Source organism: Prunus mume, linkage group LG2 (assembly GCF_029339155.1).
Source record: "Prunus mume cultivar Tortuosa linkage group LG2, ASM2933915v1, whole genome shotgun sequence".
Taxonomy (NCBI): Eukaryota; Viridiplantae; Streptophyta; class Magnoliopsida; order Rosales; family Rosaceae; genus Prunus; species Prunus mume.
The window spans coordinates 33,922,430-33,942,571 of NC_142699.1; the positions used below are offsets into that span (position 1 = coordinate 33,922,430).

Below are 20,142 nucleotides of genomic sequence, written 5' to 3' on the forward strand. Positions count from 1 at the left end.
GAGTTTCCCTAGATTCTTTGCTTTACTAGATTCTTAAAGGAGTTTCAAATTAAAGTAAACTTAATGATCATTATTGCGACAGTGTATTGAAAATTGTCAACTAACTTTGTTGAATAATCGTCTCTTAGAGGAATTTTTATTACTATTAATAACTTAATTTTGATGGATTGGTAAACATGACTGCGTCCTAAAACTGCAGCCTTTTGTGATTACTGACTCTAATGAAAATCAAACAACAATTAATCGCAAAAGTTTGAGTTTTCAAGGATGGTTGGTCTTTGTTGAGGAAGATTCAAATTGAAGCAATTCCAAGTTGGTAAGCGCAGGACGAGTTGAATTTAATTATAAGATATTCAATTAAGTTTTTTATTTATTTTTTATACAAATGATATTAGAAAAGAGAAATCGAACTTATGACCTCCGATGCCACTTAAGCTACCAGCACTTGCATATTTGATAAAGGTTGAGTTTAAGTATATGTGATGGGCCACAAGTGAACTGAGCAAGATATGTGATCGGCCAAATAAGTAGAAAAGGAAGATATGTGATGGGACTAATATTCATTGGCACAAAAGGCTTCATTTATGGTTACATAACGTGAGCATGGGGTATTCATTGGCCATTGATTTACTTCTGATACATTAGAAAATGGGTAATTTGATAAAATTACAAGAGTGTAGTTATTTCCACCTATTATTTTATTTTCTTCACTCACCTTATGTTTTCACATTCTACTCAATTTTTACCCACAATCATTCCTAAAATGCCCCCAATATTTTGATCAAATTGACACTAGTCTCATAGTTTTCACATTCTACTCAATTTTTACCCACAATCATTCCTAAAATGCCCCCAATATTTTGATCAAATTGACACTAGTCTCATAGTCCGATCCATTTGAAAATGGGCAATTTGATGAAATCATAAGACTGCTCCTATTTCCATGCGATGTATAACTAAACTATTGCACCTCTTAATTTTCTCATTAATATGTAGGGATGGCAACATGCCGGTTCAGAGACTAGTATCACAATACTATCTCCGCACTCATCCCTACCCTAATCCCGATAAGAAATTTCGGAGAATCCCGTCACCATCCCATGTCAGGGGGTTGTCCTCCAAACTCGCCCTGAATCTCCATTTTTTATTTATAAAAATATACTACAGTCAATTTTGACCAAAAAATAAACTCAATTATATTCAATTAAACCATAAAAATTCAACTTAACTACTTAAAATCATCTAAACAATTTGACAAACTATCATATATTCCACAGTAAAAACTAAATATTTTGTTGCAAAATTCTTATTTTACCTCTAAAATTAACAACAACAAAACACATTAAAAACCTACGAAAATAAAAGATGGAGAAATCGAATATGAAACCTCAAATACAAGAATAGCGAAAGCTCATTCATTTTAGATATATGGCAACATGACATAAATAATTTTTTGAAAACGTAGACATGTTTGCATAAATTTAGTAAGGTTAAGAAAGTTATGGTTAAATCTAAGAAAATAAAGCTGACCCGAGATCAATTTGTCCCAAAACAAAATTGGGAGAATGTACCAAATGTCCAAAGGCCTTTTTTAGATCGTTTACTGTCCAAAACAAAACCGAAAAGCGCTTGACCTTATCGTCATCACCATGGTTGCAAAGACCGATAGACCAAACTCCAAAGAGAGCAGCAGTCACAGCAGCTGAGCGACAAACCAATCAATCTCATCCACGAAAACAGAAAAGCAAACCTTCACTTTCAGTAGTGCCTTTCCTACCGTTGAATGAGACTGAACCAAAAACTCTCCTCAGATATTTTGAGACCTCACTCTTCTTCTTCTACTTCTGCTTCTTCTCTCGCGCTCTGCAAACACCCAACATTCATTTTCAAAGAGGGAGAGAGAGAGAGAGAGAGATAGAGATGTATACAACTGAGGCATTGGGGAATTTCTCAGTGTTTAGGGAGACTTCCGTTTCAATGGCGGCCACCAACTATGTCAGAAGTCCAGTTCGAATCCGACCCATGTCCCGCAGCATTCTTAGTAGCAAGAATTTACTCTGGAATCATGTAATCAAGTGCCAGTGCAGCAGCAGGACCAGCAGTAGCAGTAGCAGCGTTGATGAGAAGTCAGTGTTTTCACTCACCTCGTCAAGCAAGTACGAAGTTGATTATTTGGGAGAGAAAACCAAAGGGGATTTGAATGTCAAGGTGGAGCATCTTGAGGCCTTTGGTAACTTTCTTTCCTCTCCAATGCTCTATTTCGTTCTTTCAGTTTTGAAACTACAACCATATATATATGTGTGTGTGTAAAGTTTTGTTCTTTTCAATGAACCAATGTAGGAATTGATAGTCAAGCAACTTTAAAAGGTCCAATTGAGGAAGTGGCCAGGTTTGAGGCTGAAGAAGCTGAAGACTTGCTCAGAGACTTGGGTATCCCGGTGCTGTTTTTTAATTCCTTTTCCTGCAAACATTTGGTCCTATATATGCATTACCTTATCTCTTTGCTTTCTTATCTTTTTCTTTAATATATGGTTCTCTTGAATCTTGAACCAATGGATATCCCTCTTATCATTTGCTTATAGTACTACCATGTTCAATATTTATATGCAGACTCCTTTTTCGTCAAGACAATCAGCTCGCGGCATTTTTTGTAGCCGCACATTGAATCTTCGATCAATCAGTGCCATTGGATATGATATGGACTACACCTTGATGCATTATAATGTGATTGTAAGTGTCATCAGCTTAAAATATGTTCTTATTCTCAGCATTAGTTGGCGCGTCAGCTTTGATGCAACATCAAGATCATATAGTTTTGCATGTGCAAGTGACTAGTGTTGCAACCTCAACCATTACTATTCTGGCTATTGTGTGACATGGATTTGTATTTTGCAGGCTTGGGAAGGGAGAGCTTATGATTACTGTATGGAGAATTTGAAGAAAGTGGGTTTCCCTGTTGATGGTCTTGCGTTTGACCCTGACTTGGTAGCATCTATAAACAAGTTAAAAGGTTTTTGAGTATTTACGTTTAAGCAAGTCATAAGATCTAATTTTCGTTTTCCTTCCTACCTTTGTTCCATCCTTTCCCATAGGTTATTAGAGGCCTTGTCATAGACAAAGAGAAAGGCAACTTAGTGAAGGCTGATCGATTTGGTTATGTAAAGAGGGCTATGCATGGCACGAAGATGCTATCTAATCGAGCTGTAAGGTACACTATGAAGCTTTTATTTTGATTAGTGTCATAGTGCAAATGCAAAGCAGGCATTCATTGTGCTGTTAAAACATTAGCAACAAGACTTCCTATGGAAGTTCCTTTTATCAGATTTATTACTCTGGTCTTCCCTTGTATTATAACTCTCTGTATGTGGTGCTTAGGTTCTTCCAACATTTTGCACTTTAGCGTATCATTTTTGGGAAAAGATGGAATCATATATTCTATAGTGTGGCTTAACTTTTTACTCATTGAAGTGAGATGTACGGGAGGGAACTGGTGGACCTCCGGAAGGAAAGTCGATGGGAATTCCTTAATACACTGTTCTCCGTCTCAGAAGCTGTCGCTTATATGCAGGTACTGTTTTGTCATAGCTAGAGCACTGTTTTAACTTCTGACTCATTTTATTGCTATTATTTTTATGGATTTAGTTTATTCGTATGCAGACATTGACTCATGATTCTTTTCAGATGGTTGACAGATTGGATGATGGAACCATAGCAGCACAACTTGGTCCACTTGATTATAAAGGGCTCTATAAGGCAATATGTTGTGCCTCAATTTTATAGAGCCTGGTATTGGTTTTTTCTTGCTCCTTTTTAACTATTGACATGATTTCAGGCTGTTGGAAGAGCCCTCTTCAGGGCACATGTAGAGGGTCAACTAAAGGTTAATATATTTATGATTTGTGTATTAGATATGTAAGAATTGGTTCATGAGCATGAACTGATTCTGGTATATATGCAGAGTGAGATAATGTCTAAGCCTGAACTATTTGTGACACCTGATCCAGAATTACCCCTAGCACTTTTGGATCAAAAGGAGGTATGTCTTATAGAAATTTATCTTTCAGTAGCGTGTGACATCATTTAACTCCTTATTTACTTTGACCTATTCGTGCATTAGGCTGGTAAAAAGCTTCTGCTCATTACCAACTCAGATTATCATTACACAGACAAAATGATGCAGCATTCCTTCAACAGATTTCTTCCCAATGATATGGGTTGGCGGGATTTATTTGACATTGTAAGTAAATGTCGTTTGTATACTTATAACTTCATGCCATATTGAATAGTAATTATTTTATAGGACCTCTGCTATAGAAGTCTCAGGATCATTCTTTCCTGAATGATGCTTAAACTAGCAGCATAATTTTATCACAGAGCAGTGTTTTGTGTGTGTGTGTGTGTGTGTTTAACAATCAAAGATTGCCTTGAAACTTAATGATCATTAGAATTGTGATCGCATTAACAGCAGTGAGTCATGGTTTTTTCGGTCTATTACGCTCCTTTTCAGGTAATAGTCTCCGCAAGGAAGCCAGAGTTCTTCCAAATGTCACACCCTATGTATGAGGTGGTGACAGGAGAAGGGCTCATGCGTCCATGCTTCAAGGCTAAAACAGGTGATGAAGACTAATGTTCAGTACTTGTGCTTGTTTAGCCCTGAAATTCTTTTATTTTTAAGGCAAAATACAGTGAAGTTGTTAATTTCATGTGCTCAGTGGTTGCACTTGCTTTGAATGTCACTTGGTTGCACATTAGCTAAATAATCATGTTTGATAAATGATTGTTATTGTGACATTAATTAACTAAATAACTAAGTTGTTAAGTTGGTCAAATCTCTGCTGTTTTTGTTCTCATTCAACATCATTTTTATATGTCAATATATTAAATTCCTCTGGGCTTTGTATGGATCATATTATTTAATAATTCTTTACTTTGTTGGCATTGGTTTTATTTAACAATCTCATGCTCATTCAAATTCTTCTTCTTGCAGGGGGATTGTATTCTGGGGGAAGTGCTCAGATGGTTGAGAATTCCCTAAATATTCATGGAGATGAAATACTGTATGTTGGGGATCATATCTACACTGATGTAAGTCAATCCAAAGTTCATCTGCGATGGCGGACAGCATTGATTTGTCGAGAATTGGAAGAAGAGGTTTGTGTAGTTGATTTTCTCTTTACATGCAAGAGCACAGAAGAGAAAGTGCAATTATCATGTTTCTGGAAGTTGATATCTCACTATCATCGAAGAATTGAAAATTTTGGCATGATTAACAATATACTGACTAGAAAAAACACTTTGAGACAACAAATGGAACCCAAAGAACCTGCTTGCCAGTTTCCTTATATAAATATTCTATTGTTCCACAGACCAAACACCTATGGACTATAATTTTTAATTTGGTATCCTAGTAATTGAGAGATTTAATATCCTTGACCTGTTAAATGCTGATTAGGTGTCCGTTTGTTTCGTGAAATTTTGAGGCTGCAGTTTAGTGCTTTGATCCATAGCCGGGGTCATAGAGCATCACTGGTAGAGCTTATAAATCAAAAGGAGGTTGTAGGGGATCTTTTCAACCAACTTCGGCTCGCCTCGCAAAGGCGAACTAAAGGACGCCCTGCTCAAGTAAGCTTTATCCATCACTGAATTCCTGTAATGTATAGTGATAATATCTCAATGTATTTTTCATATCTTCTCTTTTTTATGCTTGTATCTGTATCCTTGAGCATTAAACAATTACTGCTTTAATTAACAAATATTGTCTACTCACCGTTGCATGTATTTGAGTAAAATAAATAAAAGTCATGATGATCTGGTTATCATTTGAACATTTCTATACTAATGATAAGTGCAACTCTTAAGTCTGGTGTTACGTCTGAACTGAATCCATGCTACATTTTCTTTTTCCCATTAAGCATCACCGCTCAGCAAACAGTATGAACTCCTAATCCAAGAGTGTGGACCAAGAGATGATAGAACTGGAAATATAAATTAAAAAATGGTTTATATAATGTAGTGCTTCTTAATTTTATCTGAACTTTTCTGCACTTTCAGACCCTTGCTGCAACAAACTTGGATGATCAAGAACTCTCAGAAAGCATGCAAAAGCTACTTATAGTTATGCAAAGACTGGACCAGAAAATTGCTCCAATGCTAGAAGCAGATGGAGAGCTCTTCAACAAAAGGTAAGATGGGGTTGGGAAACATACGGATTTGATTTTTTTTATTACTAGTGTATATCTGTGGAAAATGTTTCAGTCATAAATATACAGTTAACCTCGTGAACCTGCTGTGCATTAGGTGGGGATTTCTTTCCCGTGCAGGGTTCTGGGATAAAAGCCATCTGATGAGACAAATTGAGAAGTATGTTCTTTTTTTCGACAGTTCATATTTCATTCATCACAGGACTCTGGTTCACGTCTGTGACAGAAATAAAAATTTATATTTTGAGTGTCCTTAACAATGATTCTCTCAATTCTTTTTCATCTTACAGGTATGCCGATATATATACCTCCAGAGTGTCAAATTTCTTGCATTATACACCTTTCATGTATTTCCGCTCACAGGAACAGGTAACTACTAAACACCAAAGCTTAAATTGTTAAGGAATGCCAACACTGTCATCTTCATGCGCAACCCTGCACGTTAAAGGCTGACCGTGTAAATTACCAAATGAGTAGAGAATGAGGATTTGAGATTTCAAACTTAGGACCTCTTGTAACCAGAACTCTGATACTGTGAGGTAACAATGTGAAAAAGAGAACAAGACTACAATATTAATGAACATGCAAATAAGCAATCAATACATTACTATTTTACAACCCTCAACTTTTTGAAAGAGCACTTATATATATGCCTTGTGCCTTTTACCACTGCAGACGCTTGCCCATGATTCGTACTCATACTACTGTTCGAGGTTTAATGGGTCTGCTGTGGATGACGAGGTCAACTTTATGTTGTAGAAGTGCATTTTTGGCTGTAAATATTGCTCAAGTTAACCATGTTGACCATGCTAACTATTGTAGTATCTTGACTCCATTATTGTTCTGTATGAATGATCCAGGCACCTTACAATTTTCAAGGTTATAAACTAATAATGAATAATAATGTTTGATTACTAATTAGTAATCAGTGCGTATCCAATGATGAGTGGATTGTTTATGCCAGACAGATTAACAACGTGAGGTTATTTTCATCCATTAAAACTGAACCCATGACATAGTATTTTACCCCTACGTTGCTAGAATTCAAAGCGCCGATTATACTAGAATTCGAAGTGTCAATTATAGGGAAACATGTATTCGCATGCGAGCTGTGAGAGGTCAGTCAACTGGCAATACTAGTCGGTAACCGGCCTCTCATAGTTAGGACGCACTTAGAATGTTTTGCATGTATAAGGGCATTTCTTTTCTAATCTCACAGTAAAAATACGTCTAGAGACTATACACTAGGGGTGGGCATCGGAACCGAAGAACCGATCAATCAAACCAAAACGGATCGGAAAAAACTGAAAAAAATCATGTTGACCAAAAAGTCAAATCCAATTTAAAAAATCGAACCGAACCGATTCTAATCGGTTCCCGTTTTGATTCTATACCCCAACCAACCAAATCGGCCAAGCAAATTAAAAAATATTTTTTTTAAAAAAATATTTATTTATATCCAATGCTGTATTTTTAATCTTATAACTAATATTTATCCAAGCTTAATTTCAAAACATCTCTCTTTTCTAGCCCCAATATTTCTTTTTGTATGAAATTGGATAATTTGTTAATTTTCAAGCCAAAAAAATAAAATTTCTGTTGAAATTTGTATTAAAAAAATAATTTGAAAAAATAGTAATAATAATTCGGTTCAAAACCAAACTGAATTGGGACCAATTCAACTCAAACTGGACAGTTTTATAAATCTTTTGTTAAAATTGGACCAAACCAAATTAGGTAAATAATACCGATTTTGATTCCAATTTGAAGCAAAAACCGGACCGTACCCACTCCTGCTAGACACAGCGACTGTGGTTTGGGAATTTCAAATTAGATACACAAACGGCAGAACTGCTAAATTAGATAAACGTATAGGGGAACTATCCTATAAGAAGCACTGTCGTTTCCAGACTTTGGACGACTCGTCGTTCATACCTTTGTTAAAGCAAAATCAAAATGGGTTTAAGAAGCCGCAGAAGAAGCTAAAAGAGCAAGCAATCTGGAAATGGAGATGAAGAAGCTGAGATGGGCAATGGACGGAAGTTTTTGGGACCTTGACATGTCGACCCCGAGGACCATTGACGGGCTGGGGCGACCCGTTCCCGGAGACCCACTTCCTCTGGGTCTGACCCGAGGCGCCAGGCTCTCCAGGCCCAAGCAAATTGACTTCATGCAGCGTTTCATGACTGCCCCTTTTGTCCCTTCCTACTCCGCCGCCAATGGCTTCAATCTTCAGCGAGTCCTCACCATACCCATTAGCGACAATTGGTACCCGCCACCAAAATCCACTTCAATTCCTTTTTGCTTTTTCATCTTCACCGTTTTTCTTTATGTGGGTTCAAGTTGAATCAGTAATTCTTGAATTGAAAAGCTCTGTAGGTTTGGGACGTTACTGGGCCAGTTCAATTTGCAGAGGTTCGTATCCTCTGTTAAGAAAAGTGGGAAGACAACACCACCAGACTCTGCATCTTCATGGATGCAAAGCATTGGAACCCACCTGCGTGATAAGTCCTTGTATGCCCTTTCTTTCTGTTCTGACTTCTTGTTGACACCTGACGACACATTGGTGTTTAGTGTGGAGGCTTATGGTGATGACAAGAAAGCTCGAAAGAAGGCACTTTTTCAGCACAAGGTGTGTTTGTGTTTACCCAAGTGTCAATTTTGTGCTTCTTCTGGCTGGGTTTACTGATAAAGCTTTGGCTGTTGTGTAAATTTCAGTTTCCTCATCACAATTTGACAGTGGAGGTAGTTTGGCCCGGGCTTTTTGTTGACAAGCCTGGTAATTATTGGGATGTTCCATTCTCAATGTCACTTGATCTGGCTTCGGTTGCTTCTGACTCCGGGGCCAGTTATCATATATGTGCCCATCATAATTCAGGTGAACCGGAGCGCCTTGACAGTGGTCAGAGCGATGGAGTTCCTGCTAGTCTGCTTCCTGGTTTGTCTGTCACAAGTGCTTTTTCTTTTAAGAAGAACATTGAGCTTTGGAGAAGTAATGCTCAGAAGTTGAGAATGGTGCAACCATATGATATATTCCTCTCAAATCCTCATGTTTCGGCTTCGGGGATTATTGGTAAGACACTGCCTTTTTTTATTGCTGAATTATACTGGTAGATGATAATACATAGGAGAGGGGCAAGAGGGTGAGGTTTACTATAAGAATTATTTAGACACCCTTTTGCTTATATGAAAGAGATGTTTTCTGGGTAAAGAAAAGAAGCCATCAGGCGGTGGCATTAATGATTTACAACGTTTGCCCAAAATTGGGATCAAGTAGCTCTGTGCCCTTTGTAGCATAAATTTTATGATGTTCATAACTTTTTTGTGTACTGTGTTTTAGCTTAGGCCAACCCCTGATAGTTGGGAATCAAGTGAGTTGAGTGGAGTAGTTGTTGTCTTAGCATCTTGGCCACTGTCTTATACATGTACAACTCTCACTAATTGATAATTCAAATTCGTTCATACACAGGTGCTGCTATGACTGCCTCGTTTGGTGATAGTTCAGTTAGGTCACAAATCGCAGATGATGATCCTGAGGGTTTTAGAGGCTTTAGTATTCGGGCTCCTGAAGTAAAATCTGCCTTTCTAGCAGATATATTTGCATCTGCATCATTTACAGCCCAGCATGGAAACTTCCAAAGGCTATTCCTAGATCTTACTCGCTTTCATGCCCGTTTGGATTTTCCTTCTGGTTCTAAATTTCTTTCAGGTGCTACACATCTAGCACAAGATTTTTTCAATTCTCAACAGCCAAATTTGGAAGCTATCCGGGACATTTGCCCCAATGCCATACTTTCTCTTCAGCAGCAGGTATCTATATTTCTTTTATATTAATTATATTTTCCATCTTGGAAAAAATATTTCCCAGAATTCAAGTGTGATTTCAGAATGAGAGAAACATTAAGGTTATGAGTTAAACTTGTTCTTGTAATGGATATTCCTGTGTTGATCTTGGGCTGCACCTTTGTAGTAACTGGGTTTCAAAGCAGTCCGGGTTATGGTCGTTTCTTACATAGCTGTTGAATCTGAATGACGTTGAAATGAATGTTGACTTTGAATTGCCTCTGCAATTTCTTGCAGATTGCTGGACCTTTCAGTTTCAGGGTCGATTCAGGAGTTGCAGTTGAACTAAAGAACCAAGACTGGAATATACGTGTGGACGAGCCCGTATTTGCCCTTGAATACGCACTGCAAGTCCTTGGTTCAGCCAAAGCCGTTGCTTGGTATTCGCCAAAGCACCAAGAATGCATGATAGAGCTTCGTTTTTACGAGACATAATACCATGTGCTCTTGATATTTGATAGGGTTATATTGTCGGGTCATTTTGAGGGAGATTCTCCCATTAATGCAACAAAAAAAAATCATTCGCCATTTGTAAAGTGGTGTATTATTGGAGAATTTTATTTTTGATGAATGCCATTGTAGTTCTGGTAACTGAAACTCTCTTTGTGCTTCAACATTATACTACCTTCTGAAAATTGGATAGATATAAAAAAAGAAAAATAGTGATGATGCAATAAATACACAAGTAAATTTAACAGATCCAAAGGCAACAACTTTTATATTTTAACAGAGATTGAAATCCCCTGGTCACACCATTTCTTGAATGCTCATGTTATTGGTTCTTTGTTTATTGTTTTGGTACAAATGAAATTCGTAAATTCTTAGTAGAATGGAAGCTTACATGAGCCTATAGTATAATGCCTACCAAAACTGGTCGTGGAGCAACCAGATGGAAGCCTTAGATGCTCCTCGTTATACTTGACTGTCACAAGACTAAGCCCCTGAGGTGGAGCAAACATGGCATATTTAGCAAGTTCCCTGCGATCTCGTGTTGCCAATATCATGGGAACAATATAAGGAGGAAGTGCTTCCCTTCCAATTTGAAGCAGCAGAGAGACCTGCACAAGTGTTTCACAGAAAATGCTTATACTACCAGTTGATGAAATGCATTGCATAGTACTAAAAAGAAAATAACTTTTGATGAAAATGGTTAAGGTTGTGAATGCTTCACCATGTTCCGGACTTGTCGATATAAGAAACCCGAGCCTTCAACTTCTAGTTGTAAAAGAGCCCCCTAGCCAAGGATTTGAATGAAGAATCAGTAATGAATCATACATTTCTCATAACAAAAACTTATAAACATGGATGCGCTTCATGGAATGACTTATCAATCCATCAACAGCAAATGAAGAGCAACCTAAAATTCAACTGCTGTTGAAGAAATCCTGTTGTGGGGTTTGAAGTATTACCATTTCAATGACATCAAAACGGAATATATTCTTTACTGGATCTCACACTCGTTCTTTCTGGGAGGCATTGGCAAAAGCAGAGAAATCATGCTTTCCAATAAAATACTTTGCAGCTTCTTTCATAGCAGCGGGGTTTAGCTTATGAGCACTATGGTAAGCATAGTGACGCTGAAAAGGGTCCATGAATGTGTCATTATATATTTTGTAATGATAAATTTTGCTTTTCGCTGAAAAACGAGCATGGAATTCGGGCACTGCAGGGCTGATCTCCCTCACTCGAATATCAGAAGGAAGAAGACCGTTGAGAGCTGCATGAATGCTCTCTATGCTGTCATAGTTGAAAGGTGTGACAAAGTGTGCAACCTGAAAGCTGAACTGAAAGTAAGTTTTGATATGTTGGTGGATTTGCTTGTTGTGTTTAATCTTGATGAGAGTAAGAAAGAAAATCAGACCTGACCCCAAGCATGTACTCCCTTATCTGTCCTACTTGCACCAACCAAACTAAGATCCTTCCTTTCCAGCTTTGTTGCTTGCATTAGAACTTTCTCCACAAAGCACTGTATTGTAGGTGGTGAACTCTGGTATTGCCATCCTGCTAATTCATGGAAGTGTTGGAGATGATTGATGCAGAAAGTTGAAGCTTAATATCAAATTGGGATTTTGAAATGGGCATCTGAAATATCTCAAAATTGACAGAAAATAACCACCTTCATGCCTATAAGATGCCCAATTTGGAAACTTGCCATATCAACTAGAAAAATTACACAGACAAAGTTGGAGAAGTAGAAGGAAATGTAATCATACATGGGAGCATTATGTCAAATATCATTGAAGCACATTTCCATTTCCAAGCAGAGCTATTTTCATCAGAACTCAAAAGAAGAAAAAGAAAAAAAAAAAGGTCATCACTTTCCTCTAAATTATCAAGTGGGTTGTCACTGGTGAATTAAGAATTGAATTCTAACTTCAAATCAAACATAATAATTAGCAAAACCCATGACTGGAAAAAGCTTAGAAAGCAAAGCACATTAAAATTCACATAATAGGAGGCAAAGCTCAATGCTTTAATGGAAGAAAGAAAGAGAACAATAACCTGCATAGCGGGTGCCGTCATAAGCAATAACCAAACGCCACTTATACCCTCCAACCCCAGTGTGGTTCATTACCAAGTGGTCTCCATCCTTTGTGTTCTGCTAAATTATCCATTTTTGTTATCGCCAGTTCACAATTATCATAATCAGAAACACAGAGAGAGGAAGAGGGAGAGGGAGAGGAGAGAGAGAGAGAGAGAGAGAGTGTGTGTGTGTGTGTGTGTGTGTGTGTGTTTTATTAATCATTACCGAAGTATAAGTGGGAGTTGGAGAAGAAAGAGTCCCGTTAAGATTTGGAGGGGAAGGAAGGCCTACAACTACATTGCTACACATCTTCTCAGCTCTCCATTCAAAACCCACAATGCCACAAACGCTCGTTTTGCCAAATGACTCGAAGCAGATGCAAGTATAAGGGTTTAATGAAAACGAAAATAAATCTCCAGCCATCGAAAAAGTCAAAAGCAAAGAATATGTAAGATGAACGGTTTAAAAAGGCGGACGCACCATGGTTATCCTACATCCGGAGGCAGGTCAATCTCAAGGCTAAAGGCTGGTCGTGAAGGCATCCAACAGATTTGCCAGAGGAATTCTCCTCAGTCTGGATAGGACCTGCACCTAAGGTAGATGAGTAAGTAATTCTAACTAATTATACTACAAGCCTTTTACTCAACATGCTTGTGTGAATTATAACAATAAGGGTAAACAGCCGAAAATTCCCCTGGACTATATCGACTATCAAAATGTCCCTTCTAGATTATTTTTTCAACCAATTTGGCCTTCGAATTTAAAAGAAATCGCCAATTTTACCACTGTCATTAGTTTTTCCCCAATTCTATCCAAATGCCCGTTAAAAACACCACGTGAAAGGCACGTGAGGCGTCTCATGAGGGTAATATCGTCATTCTATACCCTCAGCCCTCAGCCCCCTTTGATTGAATCGTTCGAAGGTCAATTCCCAAATCCATTCCCAAATCAAAGTTAGGGTTTCGAAAAGGGTGAGAGAAAGGGATAGAGAAAGCGACTAAAAGATTTGAAAAATCGTGAGAAAGACATATTGCGACTGAGAGATTCAATTTTCGGAGATATTTTGTGACTTGAAGATTCCAAACAAAGGTGCGACAGTAAATGCATAATGAAAATCAGAGATGGTGGGGAAGCTCCCATGATGACCCACCCCAAATTTCCTCGAAACCGGGACGGACCACGCCTAATTACAGACATCACCCGATGCGCCCACTTACTAAAGACCGAGACTTCTACCAAAAATTTGGCGAGTCTCACATGTAAATTGAACATTCTCAAACTTCAACCTACTTAAAATTTCGATTAATAAACCCAACCAAAGAACATGCTTTACAAGCGCTTAAAAGTTTACAACAAAGGCCTCCTCACAATGAAACAAAGTTCCACTTGAAAAGAAAGATGAAGGAGTCCCTACAAAGACTCAAGGTTGGAAGCACCGATCCGCTCAAGCTCGAGCTCATCACTACTTGGTGTCAGCGCAAACAGAAAATTGTGAGTGGACAAAAATAAAGTTCAGTTCAAATAAATCAACGTAATATAACCCCACCGTTAGAAAATCATGCAAGAATTCCAATGCATCTTAAGATCGTCATAAACAAGTATATAAACATATACTAAAATAATACCGGATACCAAGTCCGAAATCCGTGAACAACACTTCACAAACCCACCATTCAAAACTTAAAAGTCCCGAAAGATTAAACTCTCGAAAACGTACCCACTGACATGGCGAGAAGTATCTTTACTGAGAAACAAGAACGAATGAATATTCATATGTATATATATGTATAATAGTATAATTATAACCAACATTTAGTTGTACCGGGGAAACAATCCAACCGAGGGATTGTTTGACTAGTCAACATGGCGAATCATTCCTCAATTCACCATGTGACTAGGGAACGAGCCATCCAAGTGGGGACTAACTCTCAACCAGCACGTATGCCGAGATACTCAAAGCATTTGTACGCTGAAAAACCAGTCCTACGCGCGCAAATACCCCAAATCCAGAGGTCTACAACATATACCAAGGATGTCCCTGGTTCCGACAATTCCAAGTATCTCAAGTATCAGTAACCAAGTTCCAAATTCGGGGAGGTACATAGGGTAGTACTTTAAGCACTTCAAACAAATATTTCAATACTCAACCCTTTCCACAAACTCATTCCAAATATATCAAAACCCAAAATGCCAATACTTCATAAAAATATCAATTTCCACCATTGAAGAAATAATATATCCAAATATACCAATAAACATTATGCATAAATTTTCCCACCACAAAACCATGCATATTAATTAAAAAACAAAGTCCACTCACAAGTAGTCTCCACGCTACTTGACCTTGAAAGGGTCCCGTTTGCTACGTATGTGGTCGAGTACCTATTTCAAAATATGAACACGCGATTAATATCAAGCGCTTGAAACAGAATTTTGAATTAAAAACCTAGTTTCCCGGTTCCTAGTGAGTGTACGCGGAAAGAGACATTCTAAGGTCCAACTACCCAAGCCGGACGATGGAAAAGCCTCGGTAGACATTCGGTCAACCGGGTGGACAAACTTCTCAAATTGGGTCAACCAGGCCCACGGACCCACGACCTCTATTTTTCAATCCGGGAGTTCCTAAAGGTTTTACAAAGTCTAGGATGCACGTCCTGAAAGTTTGGTCCGAAACGGACGGTTAGATCGCTTACGATCGCACGATCAGACGGTTTTCGTAAAACGTAAACTTTAAGTTATAGAATCGGAACATCCGGGGCTCCAATTCATGATCCGCGAATTCCTACACGATCCTAGGAAGGTCTAAAGCAACATAGTTCAATTTGGAAACGATCCAACGGTCGGAACCTATCGAACTCGGATAACGCACAATATGCGAAAATCCGTTCGATAGTCAAACGACCTCCGAATCGAGATCTGTGAAATCCTATGCACTCATGACATCCTAAGGATCTCATCAGGATAAAATTCAGCTCCACCACTCTTGCCCACGCACCGCCACACACGCCGGCGCTGTGTGGCTTGATCAATTCTGTAGCTGAAAAACTCCAAACCGGCCCAAACTCCTGTCCTAGGTAAAACACTATATTTGGAGTCACTTTTGTTCTTGGGCCTACCCCAAAAAGTGGCCGAAAATGGCTTGAATTTCGAATTGAAAACCAGCCAAAAACCTAGGTTTTCAAATCGATTTATGCTACTGAATTGATCCAATCCTATGCAATCAATCAGCTAGAACTCGGAAAATGGATGAGAACCTCACCTCACCCGTCGGAAATGGTGGCCGAGGAGAAAGATCGAGAGCTTGAAAATTCGTCTGCAAAACCGCTGAAATTTGTATTTTTGGCATTGGTGGCGGTGGCGGGGAGGTGGATCTGTGAGGAGCGTCGGCAAGGTCAGGCAGGCGGACATTTTGGGGTAAGAATGAGAGAGAGAGGGAAAAGATCGCGAGGAGAGAGAGTGTGGGGTAAGAGTGAAAAATCTGGTTTTTACCAAACTTTTTCGAAATAATTACGTTTCCGCCACCGAACTTATTTTGATCGTCACAACTTCGTTATAACTCCGATTCAAGCCTGCCCTGCTTTGTCTCTGAAGTCATCTTGGAACCACCTACGCAACCAAACCACCCGTGGTCCCAATATCCTTTCGGATGAGAAAATGACCAAATTACCCTCACCTTAAGGGTAATTCCGTAAATTCACTTAATTTAATTAAAATAGGTAATAATTTGGAGTCTGGGTGTTACATCCCATATACAGTAAAGTAACGTACTTTAGTTTATTTGTTTGATGCAATTGTTTTAGTTTTACTGTCGGATTTCATTGTTGGACTTGATGAAAAAGCATAATAAAAGAAAGACAGTGGTCCCTATGGTTGTTGTTTGTTGACTAAGACTTAGGTTGGGTTGTGAATGTGGTCCCTATGCATGTTTTTTGTTTATTGTTTGTCGGGTTCTTTGTCTGAGTTTGTATTGTATTGTATTGTATAGATTAAATAGTAATGTACTGTATATGGTATTTATATGGTAGATAGTAAATGTATATTGTACTATATAGGGTAGATAGTAAATTAATGAGAAAATTTATTGTTGTGCAGCTAATCCTGATATGTTCACACTTGAAGTACACCATGGGGGCTACTTTGTTGATGGTTTATATATAGGAGGTATTGTACAATGGGTTGATGGGCAAGATGCAGATGAGGTTTCAATGCTTGAGTTATTTGAACTGGTTAAACACCTTGGTTATGATGAGCAGAACATTCAATACTATTACAAGCACAAGACAAATGGCTGGGTTGAAATTAGGACAGATAAGGATTATTTTGGAGCATTGAAGTTGGTGAAACCGATGCAGCTGTTTGTGTTATACATAACTGATAATCCAGCACCTAGGCCTCAGTAAATATTCAATCCCCACTATTATCTGCACAAGGTGAAAATGTTGAACATTATGAAAACGAACACACTGCTCCTGGATATGATGGTGATGAAGAAAATGGGCAACATAAGTTCGTGCATGTTGAGATAGATGAAGAATGTGGTGAGGCAGAGGAAGAAGTTGAGATAGAAAGTGATGAAGCTGAGCAAGGTGGGGAGGATGAGGAAGAATATGGTGATTTCATAGATAGTGAGTTTGAGCAAAGTGATGAAGAGGACAACATGAATTTTCATAGGTATGTTGTGACTGAAGAGCAAGATGATGGGCATAAAGAACTAGGTGAGGGTGACACTGATGGTTATAATACATCAGACTTAGAGAATTTGCGTGAAGATAGTGGATATGAAGATGGGAAGAAGAGAGGTTTGAGGCAGCCAAAGTTCAAGCAATACAATAAACAGCATGACCTTTTAGATCCAAAATTCCACTTGGGTTTGGAGTTTCCTAATATGCAGGAATGTAGAGAGGCTATAAAGTACTATGCATGCAGGTGTGCTAGAAGAATAAGGTTTGTCAAGAATGACCCTAATAAGGTAAGGCTGGTATATGATGGTAATAATGAGGGTGATAAGGCAAAGAGGCCTACTAAGAGTGAAAAAGCAAAGAGGCCTGCTAAGGGTGATAAGGCAAAGTGTCATAGTAAGAGTGATAAGAGTTAGAGGCATGGTAAGGGTGAAGAAGGTCAAAAGGGTGAAGATGAATTTGAAGATAAACTTGAAGACTGTCCTTGGTTATTATATGCTGCACATGTTGGGAAATGGCCTACTAGTAGAGTGAAGACATACCATCTAATTCATACATGTGGCAGATCTCAAAGAACTAGGTTTGTCACTTCATAATGGTTGGCTAAAAGGTTTGATGAGGATCTCATAACCAATCCTAACATGTCAGTTGCTGAGTTCATGACATTGGTGAGGAAACATTACAGTATAAATGTTACTAGGGACCAATGCTACAAGAAAGAATTTGGCAAATGAGAGGATTCAGGGAAGCATTGAAGAACAATATTCAAAGTTGTGGGATTATTGTGAGGAGCTTAAGAGGCAAAACCCAGGAAGCACAGTTTTAGTAGAAGACATCATTGAGGAGAGATGATCCAGTTTTTAAGAGACTTTATATATGTTTTGATCAACTGAGGAAGGGGGTTATTGAAGGATGCAGAACCATGGTTGGTTTTGATTGGGCTTTCATCAAAGGACAGCATCCAGGATAACTTTTAAGTGTTGTTGGAATTGATGCCAACAATGGCATGTTCCCAATAGCTTTTGCTGTTGTGGAGACAGAAAGCATAGATACTTGGACATGGTTTTTAGAGATTTTCTTCAATGATGTTAGGGTAAGAGGCACTGGAAATGGGTGGGTTTTTATCATTGTGAAACAAAAGGGACTGGAGCAAGCAATTGAGGCTTTAAAGCCAGATGCTGAACATATGCATTGTGTAAGGCATTTGCACAATAATTTCAAACTTGCAAGCCATGGTAGTTTGGCACTTAGCAGAGGCTATAGGCTGCTGCTAGAAGAACAACACTCCCTTGGTGGGAAGCTGAGATGGACAATATTATGAAAATATCTGCCTCAACTCATGCATGGCTTCAGGATAGGCCTGCAATTCATTATAGCAGGTCACATTTTACTCACTGGGCCCAAGTGTGATATACTGCTGAACAATTTATGTGAATGCTTCAGTTCATCAATTTTGGAAGCAAGAGATAAACCAATAATCACGATGGTGGAAAGGATCAGAACATATTTGATGTTGAGAGTTGCAAGACAAAAGGAGGTGAAATAGACTCAAAGAGTTGGGCCAAGGATATTTCATATTATTGAGAAGAATTTCAAAGAGAGTGGCTCATGCATTGCACAGAATGCAGGTGAAAACAGGTTTCAAGTCACTCATATGCTTGGTGGGCAATATGCAGTTGATCTAAATACTCATTCATGCTCTTGTAGAAAATGGGATCTCTATGGCATCCCATGTTGCCATGGCATGCTGCTATATCAAGGCAACAGAGGAGCCCAATGACTTATGTGAATGAGGTGTATAAGAGATAAGCTTATCATAGGGCTTATAGCAATTACATTTCACCAATGTCAAGCCAACAATTATGGAGGAAATCAGGGTATAGGCCAATTAAACCCCTATTATATCACAAACAGAGTGGTAGGCCAAAGAAGGCAAGGACTAGACCTGTTGATGAGATCCTAAAGGGTGCCACTAAGCTTAGGAGATATAGAATTGTAATCCATTGCTCAGTCTGTGGAGGAGAAGGCCATAATACTACTAATTGTGGAAGGGCAGATGGCAATATGGGAAGAGGTAGAGGGAGATGAAGAAGAGGAAAGAAAGATGAACCAGCTCAGTCCATCCATCTAAAGAGGAACATGTAAATGATGTGAAATTGTGATTAATTGTGATTAATTGTGATTCATTTCAATTGTTTTAATTGTGATTCATTTCATTTGTAGGCAATTAGAGAAGGGTTGACAAGGACTGTAGCCACTGTAAGCCAAATAGCTCCAACTAATGTTGCTACCCAATCAAGTGGAAACAATGCTGCTACACAATCAGCTCCTTGCAATTTAGCTTCACAAGCAGGTCCAAGCAATGTCACTTAAAAAACTTCCAGGTCACAAGGGAAAAGGTTCAAATCCTTACAAAAAGGGCAAGGCCATGAGGTAAAATACATTGATGAATTAGGATGGATTTTGGAATCTATATTTTTAATACATGGGCTGGTAGATGTGTGTATTTTGAACAGATGGCTCTTTTTGGATGGATTTTGGATGATTAAGCAAGGTTGGAATCTATATTTTGTAGTAGAAGTTCTTCCACTGTATTTTGAACTGATGGCTATTTTGGATGGAATTTAGATGTATTTAGGTTGGGTTGGAATGTATATTTTGAACAAATGGCTTTTTTGAATGAATTCTGTTTCTGTTGTAATTTTGGATTAGTGTCTTTCCCTTGCTTTTGCTGTACTATGTTTGCAGTTTATGAGTATTTTTCCTTGGCTTGTGCTATGCATGCAAGTATCCAATTTAAACAAGCTTAAAAGACAATTCTATGAAGTTGTGCTAAATTCAGATTTGGTCCAAACTTCAAACTTCATCCACAAATTGTGCAATCTACATTTAACCC

General features: G+C 38.4%; 3 protein-coding genes and 1 pseudogene across 3 annotated transcripts; 3 read left to right on the top strand and 1 right to left on the bottom strand.

The window, feature by feature from the left end:
* The first annotated feature begins 1,626 nt into the window (after positions 1 to 1,626).
* Positions 1,627 to 7,122, top strand: LOC103323304 (uncharacterized). Its single transcript, XM_008225291.3, has 17 exons — positions 1,627 to 2,230; positions 2,341 to 2,438; positions 2,611 to 2,730; positions 2,896 to 2,985; positions 3,093 to 3,208; positions 3,469 to 3,568; positions 3,682 to 3,753; positions 3,833 to 3,880; positions 3,959 to 4,036; positions 4,118 to 4,237; positions 4,508 to 4,613; positions 4,988 to 5,151; positions 5,488 to 5,622; positions 6,052 to 6,182; positions 6,298 to 6,360; positions 6,491 to 6,569; positions 6,876 to 7,122. The coding sequence occupies exons 1-17, from the start codon at positions 1,921 to 1,923 to the stop codon at positions 6,957 to 6,959; spliced, it is 1,914 nt and encodes a 637-aa protein (XP_008223513.2). The 5' UTR covers positions 1,627 to 1,920; the 3' UTR covers positions 6,960 to 7,122.
* A 1,044-nt stretch (positions 7,123 to 8,166) lies between these two features.
* On the top strand, positions 8,167 to 10,634 carry PDE320 (pigment defective 320). Its single transcript, XM_008225290.3, has 5 exons — positions 8,167 to 8,468; positions 8,580 to 8,832; positions 8,919 to 9,273; positions 9,670 to 10,010; positions 10,281 to 10,634. Exons 1-5 carry the CDS (start codon positions 8,206 to 8,208, stop codon positions 10,476 to 10,478), a joined length of 1,410 nt encoding a protein of 469 aa, XP_008223512.2. The 5' UTR covers positions 8,167 to 8,205; the 3' UTR covers positions 10,479 to 10,634.
* A 59-nt stretch (positions 10,635 to 10,693) lies between these two features.
* LOC103323315 (Pseudouridine synthase family protein) lies at positions 10,694 to 12,951 on the bottom strand. The gene is given in 6 exon segments (XM_008225303.3): positions 10,694 to 11,101; positions 11,215 to 11,277; positions 11,453 to 11,815; positions 11,905 to 12,044; positions 12,546 to 12,642; positions 12,793 to 12,951. Coding segments are annotated over 6 exon segments (984 nt in total). The 5' UTR covers positions 12,877 to 12,951; the 3' UTR covers positions 10,694 to 10,864.
* Positions 12,952 to 15,840: 2,889 nt separating this feature from the next.
* On the top strand, positions 15,841 to 19,391 carry LOC148920117 (uncharacterized; annotated as a pseudogene).
* The last annotated feature ends 751 nt before the right edge of the window (positions 19,392 to 20,142 follow it).

Bases quoted from the DNA above. Each gene is read 5' to 3' on its own strand.
- LOC103323304 (XM_008225291.3), top strand. From the start codon at position 1,921: ATGTATACAACTGAGGCATTGGGGAATTTCTCAGTGTTTAGGGAGACT. The intron at 4,238-4,507 runs GTAAGTAAATGT...GCTCCTTTTCAG, and splicing joins GGCGGGATTTATTTGACATT to GTAATAGTCTCCGCAAGGAA. The intron at 6,361-6,490 runs GTATGTTCTTTT...TTCATCTTACAG, and splicing joins CTGATGAGACAAATTGAGAA to GTATGCCGATATATATACCT.
- PDE320 (XM_008225290.3), top strand. From the start codon at position 8,206: ATGGAGATGAAGAAGCTGAGATGGGCAATGGACGGAAGTTTTTGGGAC. The intron at 8,833-8,918 runs GTGTGTTTGTGT...TGTAAATTTCAG, and splicing joins AGGCACTTTTTCAGCACAAG to TTTCCTCATCACAATTTGAC. The intron at 9,274-9,669 runs GTAAGACACTGC...GTTCATACACAG, and splicing joins TTCGGCTTCGGGGATTATTG to GTGCTGCTATGACTGCCTCG.